Source organism: Cuculus canorus, chromosome 2, assembly GCF_017976375.1.
Source record: "Cuculus canorus isolate bCucCan1 chromosome 2, bCucCan1.pri, whole genome shotgun sequence".
Lineage (NCBI taxonomy): Eukaryota > Metazoa > Chordata > Aves > Cuculiformes > Cuculidae > Cuculus > Cuculus canorus.
Genome location: NC_071402.1, coordinates 65070323 through 65084109, shown reverse-complemented (window position 1 = coordinate 65084109; position 13787 = coordinate 65070323). Strand labels below are relative to the sequence as shown.

Sequence of the window (13787 nt, the reverse complement as noted above, 5' to 3'; positions counted from 1 at the left end):
GTTTAATACAAAAGAAGTGAAATCACCAAGGAGTCAAGAAAAAGGGTGGTAACATAAAGACATACAAACATTCTCTAGGAAAGAGCAGAGAAGAAAAAGACAACAGCTCAGTGAGAACAAAGACAAACCCACTCCAAAGAGAAAGGGCTGACATTTCACCTCCAGACTGATGACTGCAGGTACAATAGGTGACTGTGCTTGATGATATGAACATATTTATGCTTAGTCAGACAAGAATCTGGTCCCAGTCCTCTTCTGTTTATTACCAGTGAGTAAAGTCTGCACAAAACTAGAAGTAGCCCAAAGACCTGGGAGTTATGAGAGGTGCTTTGAGTAACTTGTGACCTTGACTGAAGGTATTCACACATGCAGCTAGTTCAGTTTCCAGCTTAGAAATGTTCTTCTGTTTATTTGGTATTATACAAATGAGCAGCTTTCCATAGTTTCTAGTCACTAGGCAACTATCTTCTCTCTTTATACGTGAAGATCTGGCCTTAGCGATAAACACCATATTTACCTCAGGCAAGGAATACAATAACACAATACAGAAGAGAAGTCATACAACATAGTACATTCAATGTATTGTCTTCTGCTCTCATGGCTCATAGGAGCGCTCAGCCAGTTTCCAAGTTTCCAAGTTTCCATTGCCTTCTCCAAGGCAATGAATCATAGAATCACCAGGTTGGAAAGGACCCACCGGATCATCAAGTCCAACCATTGCTAACACTCCCTAAACCATGCCCCTCAGCACTTCATCTACCCGTTCCTTAAACACCTCCAGGGAAGGTGACTCGACCACCTCCCTGGGCAGCCTCTGCCAGTGCCCGATGACTCTTTCCATGAAAAATTTTTTTCTGATATCCAGCCTGAACCTCCCCTGGTGAAGCTTCAGGCTATTCCCCCCGTCCTGTCCCCTGTCACTTGGGAGAAGAAGCCAGCTCCCTCCTCTCCACAACCTCCTTTCAGGTAGTTGCAGAGAGCAATAAGGTCTCCCCTCAGCCTCCTCTTCTCCAGACTAAACAATGCCAGCTCTCTCAGCTGCTCCTCATAAGACTTGCTCTCCAGCCCCCTCACCAGCTTCGTTGCTCTTCTCTTGGACCCTCTCCAGAGCCTCAACATCCTTCTTGTGGTGAGGGGCCCAGAACTGAACACAGTATTCCAGGTGATGCCATTCCCAATGGCAGGGAAGGTGACAGCATGAGCATGCCTCAGAGAGAGAGAGAGCTAGAGCAGCTAAGAGACACCAGTACTTTTCAAAGCACAGTGTTATCTCTTCTGTCATGTATCTCATCTCCTGATGACACAAGTAGGAAACATCCTCCAAGAATATATTAAAAAAAAAAAAAAAAAGACAAGAAAGCATGCAGGAAAAGAATAGGGAAAAAATGAGAAATAATCAAATATCAGAAAAAGTTGATGAGTGTCTGGAAATCAGAGGAAATGATGTAGAAAATACCCTATTAATCATTGCTATCTCACTAGTGATGAGGAAAAAACACATCATTTCTTACCTTTATAGATACGGCCAAGTCCTCTGTAGTCCATTTGGTCTGAACAATTGAAAACGACAACATACTTCCCCAGGCATTTTCCCATGTCTTTGGTTGTCTCTGTTTTCCCCGTCCCTGCAGGCCCTGCTGGTGCACCACCCATACTCATGCCCAGGGCCTGAGCCAGAGTGATGTAACACCTAGAGGCAGAATTAAGAGTTTTATTAAACTTTTTCTACTATTAATTACTTGAAATCCATTAATGTAACTGCAGCTGTATTATACACAGCTGAGGAAGAGAGCACAAATGGGTGCATTTCCATGTGGTAAGCCCTCAGTCAACCCCTTTGCACACTGTGAAGCTGAGTTACCAGGTAGCATCTTTGCTCCACCTGCAGAAAAACATGTATTCAGCACAACAATGACTGCAACAGCCCAGGAAATGCACAGACCAATTCTAAATGCTGAATACCAAAATACGGTAGCATTGTGATTTTCTCACTCTCATCATACGCCCTCCAAGACTCAGCCTCATTCTGTAGCACCCAGACCCACTATGTTTTTGCCTTTTTCCCCATCCTCCTACTCTCTCCCCAGAGCACACAGGATGGGCTCTCTGATCTGGCACTAGGAAGGGATAGAGGCTGAGAAGCACCTTCTGTTGTTGCCATTTCTCTATCAGCATGCCAAACCAGAGCAGTTCTGCCAGACACATCAAGTTTTTTAGTTCCAGGAGGAGAACAGATGAGAGGGAAGATTATACTGGGCAATGGAGAAAGAAGAAGAGGGATCCAAGAGGATCATCTTCTGCTTCAGCCTCCATTCTGGGTTGCAATACTTAGGCAAGCCTCAGTCTTGCCAGATGGTGTGAAGACTACTGAAGGGTATAGGAAGATTGTTGTTCTAACCTACAATGTTCCAGAATCTCTTTAAGCCCATTTTAACACTGTGAAACTTAATAGATGCTTTATGATACATCTGAGGAGACAAAATGAGCACTGAAAAAGCCCAAATGATACCAGCTAGTGTCACTTCATATAAAATAATAGTCATTCTACTTTAATAGCAGTAATAATGCTTTATAACCTTAGTAATCTGTTAATAGGCAGTCAGTTAACACAGAAAAAATACCACTCCAAACAATTCTGCTACTGAAAATTAGCTAAGAACAAGCTGTATACGCAGTACAAGTCCTAAACAGGACTTGCATTTCATTTTTTGTATCTGCCATTACATGGTCTGTGTCTGACATGATGTATAGGAGTACTGAATTTTACTCCCATTATCTTAATGTAATGTACTAACAACAGTGTGTAGTTATCATGTGCTTTGGGAATCTTTCTGAATGCAAAATCATTAGCCAAACAGCACTTGACCTCAAGTTGATTAATGGAAAGCAAAGATATTACCTGAAAACTGTGAAAAAGTCATGCAAGTTCATACAACAATACTGAAAACATTAAAATGGAAAAAGCCTATAAGGGGAATAAAATGTTATAAAATAAAGTGTTATGCAACACTGCTTAGGTACATAAGTTTTCCATGTCAACACTACAAAAAATCTCTGCTTCAAATACTCCTTTCAATATATGACAGTGGATAGTCACCAATCCCTGCAGCTGTTTGGCTCTTCAAAGTTCCCACAAAGACAGATAACATTTTTCTTTTTTGACGTCATTATTATAGTTTAAACTCATTCAGTGGACTCATTTTCTTCAATTATGTCACCTTGGGATAGTTTTCAGTCTTGCATGATATGGCACTTGGAATCAACCAAGTAGGTTGCATTCTGACTCAGTGAACAAATGTCAAATTACAATATTTTCTTGATACTGTCTCCCCTGGTGGGCAAAAATACTGTCTGCATGGTAGAGTTGCCATACCCACCAATCAACAGCATGTTTACCGCTGCAAACAGAACTCTATCTAGCATAGCAATAGTAAGGTACATAACACAGAATTTGGCAGGTGTGTGTCACGTATTAAAAGCCAGGTACCTAAGCAGAGGGGTTTGGCTATCTTAATTAGCTCACTGGGCTTACTTTTGGTTCAGAAATTGGCAAAAGTCTGAAATTTCACTGGTAAGCAAAACCTAGTAGCACAGAGAGTGCAAAGACAATTCTAACATTAAATCAACGGCCTGCAGTCATTCCTCATGCAACAGATGACTGAATATACACAATAGTTTGACATTCCTACCCATGCTTAAAAGAAGCAGCTTTGGCATAGCAAATACATCTGCCTCTTGCCTAGCTGAAGTACTACCAAGTACTTCAGGAAAATACACATCTAATGGAGATTGTACTGTGCTGTATAACTAACACTGTGGTGATAAAAAGTTCTTATGTTTTGCCCTCAGAGCTTTCTGTGTTTGTAGTCCTGGAATTCTCCATAGGCCTTGCTTAAAATCACATTGGCACTAGTTATTCAATGCTGTGTCCCAAGTTACAGATATATTTTGGGGTTTAGATCCACTCTGTTTAGGCTGGTGAAGCGTATGGCATTCAAATATATTTATCTGGAGCACAAGTAAGTTTTTAAATGCCTACTACAGCTCATATAGCTCAAGCAAACACTCAAAGAGAATTCAAGACAAGGCTGCCTGCTTTTGCCAGCTGAATATATAAGCACTGTCCTCTGCTGTTCACCATCAATATTGCAGCAGTATCGTGCAATCAGAGTAAGAATTCTGACTCATGAAAGTTAAAGGAATTAAGTCAGAGGAATTAAGCCTTAGCTCCAATACTATGCACTTCATTCATTTTATAACTACCTGTCAGTTAAGGGAGTTATAACAAGTCTGTCTGTACACCCTAAGTATTCATTGCAGTAGGTGAACTCTACATCAGTGATTTGGATAACGCATTTATCCAAGTCTTCCAGAAAATAAAATCGAGACTGTTTTTGCCATTCGAAATCAGATGGAGATTTAATGTTCATACGGACCTATGATGGAAAAGGAAAATCATTAATACAGAAATGAAACATGACAACAAATTCATCTTAAATTCCATATGAGGAAAAGTCTACTATGCATAAACTGAAGAGCTGGAATGTATCTATGTACCATTTGTCCTTATTTCTGCATGACATCTATATAAAATCAAACTAAATCCCATATGGTGTATCACAGCGTCAATGTCGGAACTATTCAAGGAAGAAAGATTTTAAGGTTTCTTTATAATTTTTTTATACGTGCAAAAATTTCCATACAGAAAGTCCCTTAAAGGTTTTCACAAACTTACCAAATCATCAAATATATCCTTCTGGTGTACATGAATGGTGATTAAAGTTTCATATTTTGTGCGCTCCATTCTTGTCAGATTGTGTGTTGTCATGTCAATTAAATCATTTAAAAGTTCCAAAAACTTCTGGTTTGTTGTGTGCATTACCTTTTCCACACAGCAAGAACAGCCATATTAATACAATCATCATAAAAACTAAAAACAAATCTGCAAACATATAGGACCATGATATCTATGATCAGCTTTGTATTTATTAGGCTTGGAACTCTAAACCTGGATCTGCAGGCTGCCCTCCGTGCACGCATTCTTTAACCCCAAAGAGTACAACATGGTTATATCCAGGTGAACAGGTCCCATGGTAAGATTTTCTCCCAAGACTGTTGCTCCTTCTACTACCCATTACATTTTCAGCTGATTGCATCCCTGTGTGTTTTCAGAGCCATCAGTCTCTGGTTTTGGGTATTGCACATCACCACTAGCAGTATCCACTCTTTAGGGGAAACAGGAAACTAGAGATCTATCGCATTCTCTAGCCGGAGGAGGGGGGGAATGTAGTATAAAATTTAGTGTAAAATGTAATTTTAGATGCCAATGCTAAAATACTGATTTCTTTTGTGGCATCAGATTCTGTTACAAAATTCCACAAAATACAACACTGATTATACTATACTGACTTAAGTAAACAGCACCAGCTTCTGTCAGTGATGTTTCTGGTACACAAGATATGACAAAGCACTGAGGTTTCAGAAAAGGCAGCTCATACATAGAAACTCCTGTTCCAAATGTGTGATAGAACAATCACACTAGCTTTCTGTAAATATAGGCAAAGCCTAAAACTCACACTGTTTGCTAAGGGAAAAATGCTAAAACCACTGCAAAACTAATGGAGAACGAAACATCATGCACCCTCCCCCCCCCCACACACACACACTTTGTGTCTAGTTAGTGTATCAACTGGCGCTGACTAAAAGCATGTCTATGCCCTTTTTAAGCTTTGTACAAGGCAAAAAATGTAGCACTAAATGGCCTTCTCTATTGTCTAGAGTCTCTTTTCATTTAGTATCAAAGTACAACGTGGTACTGTTTTCCTGTACTTATTAATACTTTCATGGGAGGATGGTGTTACTAGTTCTTGTCTAATCTCACTGCATGTTGTTTAATGGTAATTTGCAGCTCTTCAGTTCACACCCTCTCCTTCCTCCTTCATAGATTCAGTGTTAGTAACAACACTTTGATGTTAACAGCATTTTCTCTATGTGTTTGAGTTAAAACCAGCATTTCCTCAAATGGCCTGTGTTCTTTCCTTTCCCTAAAAAAAGAGCTCATCAGCTGAGGAATCTAATACACTTTGTTACAGCAGACCAATGCCCATGAAGCACAGTTATCTCCCTACATTTTAGGAGCTCTTAGTTCTTTGGGACTATCAATATATATATATCAATAAATTTGACTTTGGGAAAATACTATGATAAGATATCCTATATTCCCAACCTGAGAAACTGTCCCTTCCCAAGATGACTGCACTGACAGAACAATAGAGAAAAAAAATCACAGGTTCAGGAATAATTCTAAAGCACATGCTGGGCAATGGTGAGGTTTGACCTCTTAGCACATTTTTCATCATTCTGTCTTCCTGTTAGTTTATTTGTTATTCTGGTTACTTAACTAGTATTTTGTGCTTTTTCCTACACGTTGCTTTTAACTTTTCCCAATATGCACTGTTCCAAACAATGCTTTTAATTAATCCCCAAAGATTCATTAAATACTACCTTTTTGTCTGTTTTGGTACGGTTCAGTGCATTCTCTGCATCTCTGGTCCAGATCATTTGAATTCCCAGAAGTCCTATTTGTGCAGGAAACATTGCCTGAAAGTCATACAGTTTAAATCCTGAATCACTAATGGCCATTGATGCCTGTCTAATGATGGTGTGGATTGTTTTCCTAATCCCATTCAGCAGCTGACCCAACCAGAATTCCACATTGCCCTGAAATAAACAAGAAAATACCTTTAAAGAATTAGTTTATGAATAATTCACACGGAGAAAAAGCCTTACGTGACTTTTTTTCCTAGTCCTTCATACTCCCATTTCCCTCTTTGTTATTCTCTAATTTTTAAAAGATTCTTCACTTCCTTCTGTTCTACTGCCCTTATAAAGACAAATGATGGATTTGGCACTTCACATTAGTATTGCTGAGAAAAAAAACAGTTAAAATAATTATTACAGAATGACACAAATGTCCTGTCCTTTCTGGCCCCTGCTCTTGCTGTTCACGTTATGTTTTCATTCAGCTCATCAAGTACTAGCATGATGCGATACTGTAGGTCTCTAAAACATAAATCTACTTTAAATCAAGTCATGAAAAACTGCAATATATACTTCCATTACCTGAGCTAAAACTGGTTCAATAATATTGACCTGTTCTCCTTCTTGAGATTCAAACAATAAAACCTGGTCGTAGTTTTTCTCATTAAATCCCAGTCGGTTAACATTGTCAAATAAATTCAGTAAATGTGCCTATAATAGAATCAGAAACAAAAGATAGCTCCATAAACTGATCCGATATGATATTCTTTCTTTGCCTTTAAACCTTGTATTAGAAGATTCTATAAATCTTTCCATAATTGAAAGGAATTCTCTCAACTGAATAACAAAATCCTCCATGGCCCTCACTTACTAATACTGACCATAAGAACATTCTTGTTACTTGTACCTGAATAGTGTGGGAATCAGATGCTTGACCAAGGATTTCCAGAAGAGCAGGGTCAGATACAAAAAAAAATCTTGGAAATACTAATCGTTTTTTTTCCAAATACCCAGTCAGTGATTTCTGACAGATTTCCAATTGTTCCAGCAAATGTGGTAATAGCTGTGCCAAAGTCTCATCTCCAACACAGCACTGCACAATGTTTGATGTTTCGTGGGCTCTCTGCATAATTCTCTGCCATGATTTATCAATGTTCTGAAATCTTCTGGCTTCCTGGAGTACATGAAAAACGCATTAATTCTTCCTCATGTTTGTAAAATTCTAAGAATTAAAGAATTCAATAAGACAAGGTAACAGTTTAATATTTCCCTTGCTGTTCAAGTCCTCTTTGCAGGACTAGTATGAATATATAGGCACGATTATAATTATTAGTGCTTATAATGACTATCATTTAAATTGCAAGAGAAAGAGTCCAATGGGACAGCTCTTTGGGCACCAAAATTGTCCATATAAAAGGATTCCAAAATACACCAGAAAACTCAAACAGCAGCCTTCTCAGAAATCACAGTCTTCTGAATAGCAGTACACAACGTCATATAATAGCTCCTCCACACGGGTTATGACTGAGCTTGAGTAACACTTGACAGACAGCATAAATAGTCTGAAGCTGCTGCACTTGTGAGGTTTATAGGTGAAGGGAAACAAATTTGCAAATACTGGGAGCTGGAGATTAAATATTTTTCTACATTGTGTATACTGACTTTAAAAACTCTTTCTTCATCTACAACAAATGAAATGTGAATGGAATTATAAATTACCCGAGAGCTAGACAAGATCTCAAGAGACCACCAAAAGCCATTTGCCTAGCACAAAACAAGATCATACCCATGCAACTCTTGAAAAATACCTGTCCATCTTGTGTTGGTGCTCAGTGCTGGAGACTCAGAAGCCTCTCTAGGCAATCTTTGCTACTGGTGACTCTGTTTCGACATCTAAGTTTAATCTCTCTTGTGTGTATGCCAATTACTTATCATTGTATTCATAGATGCAGAGAACACACCGTTTTCTTCTGCTGAGAGCAACCTCTCTGTTTTTAAAAATAATCACATCTACTCTTCAAGTTTTTCCCCTCCTTCAAGTCAAACAAGTTTAGTTTGGCAAATCTTTTCTTGTGCATTCATGGATTGCTCCTCATTCTTACCAGCCTCTTCTACGCTTTCTCAAATATGTCCGTGTGTTTCTTCAGCCAAAACCAGGTACAACATTCTGGTTGTCGGTTATTGCTGCTTATGCATTACACTTTCTCCCTGCATTTTACACACCAGCAATTTAAAACACATTTTCTGATAGTACTATGAGAAACAGTGTCAAAAGCCTATCAAGATATATACAGCAACTACTCGGTTTCCTCTATCCACAAAGCTTGTTGCCCATCCTAAAAATAAATTAGATTTGTTTGACAGATTTTGCTGCTAACAAATCCATACTGACCATTACTCATCTCCCTGTTAACTTCTAGACAATTACAGACAGTTATTTGTTGCAGTATTCATCCAGGAATTGCAATTAAGCCCATTCATCTATCATTGCTCCTCCACCAAGCTGTTCCTTTTTCTCCTTTAAAGATAGTCAGCACATTTGCTTTTTTCCAGAATACTTTTCATGCGTCATCCTTGTAACAAGTAGTTTTAGCAGCTACCAAATAGCTATGCTGCAGTCCTTGTTCATCTGCAAAAACTGCTTGTTGATTCTCTAATAAACTTTAACAAGATAAACAAGTCTCAAACTAAAAAAAAACCCTTATTGTTAAATAACAGCTAAGGTTTACAAAGATTACTGTTAGTTTTGGAAACTGTAAGCCTGTAATTATAATATCTGTGGACTGAAATACATTAATAATTTCCCAAAAACATTAGTTTTATCAAGTTACATTACCGGTTGATCTAGTGCTACTGAACCGGGTTGTGTTAGATCTATATTAAAACTTCTCATTAAGAGATGCAACAGAAAGGATAACTTATTCTGGTATTTCCTGCAAGAAGTCAGATCATTCATTAACTCTTTCGCAGCTCCTATCAGGGAAGGTCATAGTTGCCTTTTGAAGAGGTTACAATAGTTCACACCAATTAGGACACATGGAGCTGCCCAAGTCTTGCAGCATCTCTCCCTGGGACTTAGTTACACTAAGTCCTAGCAAATACAGAAAACGTGCCATTCTATATAACATAGAGCCTATAAACTCAGGAAGAAAGAGATGTTGGCATACATAGAAGTGATACATTGTTTTTTTAACATTAAGTGGTCCTGAGCCCTGAACTATCACATGATTCACTAATACTGCAAGCTGACAGGAACATTTGAGTCTGAATTACAAAAAATCCTGCTCCTGTAGTTTGAGCAAGTTCTAAGCAGTTCCACCAGACAGACACTAGTATGGCAAAACTTATTCTGAACTGTCTATATGCACCCCACAAAACTTACATGCATTATGTGTGTTGGCAAATAAACTCTATCCTCTTGGTGTAACATACTACTATTCACATATTGTTACCATAAATCAACATACTTGAGGTAGTTGCTTCGCAATGTCTCCACCAACGAACACAGCTTCAAGGTAAATCCAGAGGTTTTGTACAGTAATCCAGTTTTCAATTATCTCTGCAGTATTGGTTAGCTTCTGAACCCACTGTTGTATAGTGGACTTAAACGGTGCATTGTACCTGTGCGAGCATGAGTTACAGGGAAAAAGAACACAATATAATCATTGTTTACTTTTGAGTTTGATTAGATTTATACAGTATGCACATTCATTCACTTTTGTACCTGCTGCTCATGAGTGACCCCAATATCATGAGGCTGTCCTCCATCAAAGCTATTTTCTCTGATATATCTGATCCTTTCAGAAGGAGTTCTCCTCGAGTTTTGAATTGGCCAAAACTGAAGGCATGAGTACTCCATTCACTGGTGACGTGCTTCAATTTTGCTTCAATATCCTTTTCTTTTACAGCACTGATGCAGATATCCTGTGTAAAATTAAACTAGTAAATTACATTCCTCTAAGGCTAATATAATTCATACTCATAAAGACAATTAAAATTCATTGGCTAGATCCAGATTTCAGTGTAAGTTCTAGCTGATGAAAATATACATTGAAACACCTCAAAAAACCTTTCACACATTTCTCTGGGCAGCATCTCCCAAGGCTTGACAATACTTTTGGTGAAGAAATTCTTCCTAATATTCAATCTACCAGCTACTGCCTCACTATAACCTTCTTTCAGGTTAAGATCAGGTCTCCCGTGAGCCACCTTTTCTCCAGGCTAAACAACTCCAGTTCCCTGAGCTGCTCCTCATCAGACTTGTGCTTCAGGCCCTTTACCAGCTTTGCTGCCCTCTTTTGCACGCACTCCAGCACCTCAATGTCTTTCTTATACTGAGGGTCCCAAAACTGAACACAGTATTCAAGATGCGGCCTCATCAGTGCCAAGTACAGGGGACTAGCACCAGCACTTTACACTCTTGAAAATTCACTGACTCAGTGTATCTGCAGGCAAATTCATACTAAATGTCTTAAAATTTGAAGTCAAATTTGAAGTCAAGTGAGTTAAGGATAATACACATTACCAATCAAAACCAATGAATAGTCCACGAACAGAGAGTATGTGGACAACATGACTGCCTGCTACTTCTTGAAGACAGGGAGGATAGGATTGTCATAAAATCGGTTATCGCATCAGAGAGAAAAGGAGCAGCTATTCAGACTGGACCCCAAATTCAGGTTCAGAATTGTATTGCATTCCATCCCAGGTTTGAAGTCTTGAGCGTACGGCTATCACCACTCCGAACCTTTCACATGGCTTAAATGCTTGTCTGGAAATTGGGTACAGCAGAGGTTTGATTTCATGTTTTTAACTTGATGTGTTCCTTTGTGGAACAAGACAAATCTGGTCACTACTATGGAGTGACCACAGATTTAGCTAAGTGACAACAAAACTGACATTATAAACTGTTGGGGGGGTTCCTCCTTTATTTTTAGCTATACCTTGTTCTTGCAAAAAGTAGTGAGCGTAAACCTAGTGTAGTTGCTACTGTCCCCAAAAAGGAGGTGGCAATAGCTTTGTAGCTTGTGCACATCCCATAACCCTCCTCATTGCCCCATGCTCCTGTGAAGAGTCATTTTTGAAATACAAAAGAATCTTGTTCTCCTTTAATCCTATATCCTCTACTTCTACTGTGTTCCATGAATTTTGAGCACTTAACAGGATCAGACTTATATCAACAATTTTTTTCCCCTGATGAGACAGTTAAAAGGAAATAAAAATTGTAAGCAGGCTGAATCTAAAGCAGAAGAATGACAGAATCACACTACCCTTAAAACAACAGAATTTCTGCTATGGAAGGATTAGTGTAACACCATCTATCCATTTAATCCTTCTCCAGAATAAAAAGGAAATAAACTACTAATCACTGCTAATACCAGCTACCAAACTCCATTCTTCAAAAGAATTCTCCAAGTAAAGCCAATTTTTTTTTAATGTTACAAAGCCAACTAGAAATAGGATTCCAAAAGCACAAGCTATTCATTAAAAACAAACAGAAAAGTACTCATACCTCAATATCTTCCTTATATTTCAATAAAGAGGCATCCATTATGTTTTTCAAAGCAAAATTTTCAGAGTCAACATCAAAGTGATGCCCAGTTACTTGTGCAATTCTTTCCCAGTGTCGTAACATCATTGCCTAGAAAAGTCCATGGGAAGATTTTTAGAATTGTAATTTTATTACAACCGGAATGATCACATATTTTTGCACTGCATCTGTTAAACAAACAGAAGAGTCTTGATTTTCATTCCACTGAAAACATTAATAGTTCTTCTAATCACATTATGAAGTCTTCTCTTTTACTTTTCTGTAACTAAGCCTAACTAGATTTTTGCCATAAATGCAGACGCTTTTTTCTATTAAAAAGAATATGGAAAGCATCTTATAGTCAAACAATGTAGTCTTCAATAGAGTTTTTCAAGTGAATCTTATCTCCAAATTCTTATGCTGAACGTACTTTGTTTGCCATCATTTCAAGCAAAGGACAGCTCTCCATGAAGTCATCAATTTTTTTTTTTAGGTCTCGAAAAGCTTGCCATTCCTTCAATGCTTTTGGTAACTTACGGATTCTTTAAAAAGCACAAAAAAAAAAAGAAAACTTTTATTCTTAATAATCACAATCCATCATTTAACAGCACAATATATTCTCATTTTTCACCAATGGACTAGTAGACTGTAAATAAAATTCATACTAGAATGGTTTGGTTTCTATTTCAGTTTGACTTAAAGGCAGTTAATTTCATGTGTAAACTCATGTCTGAACTTAAATTTTTTCAGTGTCATTGTTTTATCGTAAATTCGAAAACGCTCCCCATTTTGTAGATGGGAAAAAAGGATTAAACATCATATATTTTTTCAAGCAAAATAAAGAGTCTCTTAAACCAAAACTGACCTGCTTGCAAACCGAAAAATACTTCTGTTTCAACCAAGCAAGTCCTATTTTATACCTAGTTTGTATGAAAGATATTTAAAGAAAAACCTTATTTTATGCACAATTTGATGGTAAAAAAATAAAATTGAAAATTAGGAACTTCTTGTACTATGGCTTGTTACAGCTCCATTTGCCTCTACAGAGTCATGCCAATTTTCATCTGCCAAAGCTATGGACCAAAGACTGACAGCAGTTCTTTTACAGCTCAATGGCAGAAATGAAAAGCTGCATAAAATGAACCCATAATGAAGAATTCCTTTGCAGAAATTCTCCATTTTCACAGCTCAAAATCAGACAGATCTGTCATGCAACGCTGGAGCATGTGTGAATTCTTCACTACTTGCTGGTAAAAGGTAGATGAACATACGCATACTGTCACAGCACTGCAATAGTCTCTGTAGTCTTTCATCTTGGATCCAACAACAGACAGTATTAAATATGCTAGAGGAAAGCATTTCAGAATGCAAAATCATACTTTGTCATGAATAGATAAGGCAGCTCCTGGCTACTTCTACAGTGAGGAGCAACAAAACTTTGTCTCAGGCTGGCGATTAAAAAGTGAATCTCTTACCTTGGTTATATGAACAGCTTTTTTCTTTATCTTGGTCTCAGAAATATCTTCTAACAGTGAGTTTCATGAGTAATACAGTATGTTAAAAGACTACTCCATTGATGAGGGCTACATTTCCTTCTTAACTTTACCGGACACTGTCTTTACACTAAACTACAGTAAAACATAAAACCTTCTCTCTAGCTCTTACTATAAACTTCTATAATGTTCCCCATGTGCATTTTCTCTAAATATTTTCCTTT

General features: G+C 38.0%; 1 protein-coding gene across 1 annotated transcript in view; it reads right to left on the bottom strand.

Annotated features, from left to right (window-relative positions):
• The window catches only part of LOC104061008 (dynein axonemal heavy chain 5), a 158324-nt gene that overhangs the window by 101135 nt on the left and 43402 nt on the right, over nt 1–13787 (bottom strand). The window contains exons 32-41 of the mRNA XM_054058697.1: nt 12501–12612; nt 12053–12181; nt 10265–10464; nt 10008–10161; nt 7448–7714; nt 7123–7251; nt 6505–6720; nt 4736–4882; nt 4264–4436; nt 1512–1690 (exon numbers count right to left, since the gene is read on the bottom strand). Coding sequence (XP_053914672.1) covers nt 1512–1690; nt 4264–4436; nt 4736–4882; nt 6505–6720; nt 7123–7251; nt 7448–7714; nt 10008–10161; nt 10265–10464; nt 12053–12181; nt 12501–12612 — 1706 coding nt within the window. The remainder of the gene's footprint in view (nt 1–1511; nt 1691–4263; nt 4437–4735; nt 4883–6504; nt 6721–7122; nt 7252–7447; nt 7715–10007; nt 10162–10264; nt 10465–12052; nt 12182–12500; nt 12613–13787) is intronic.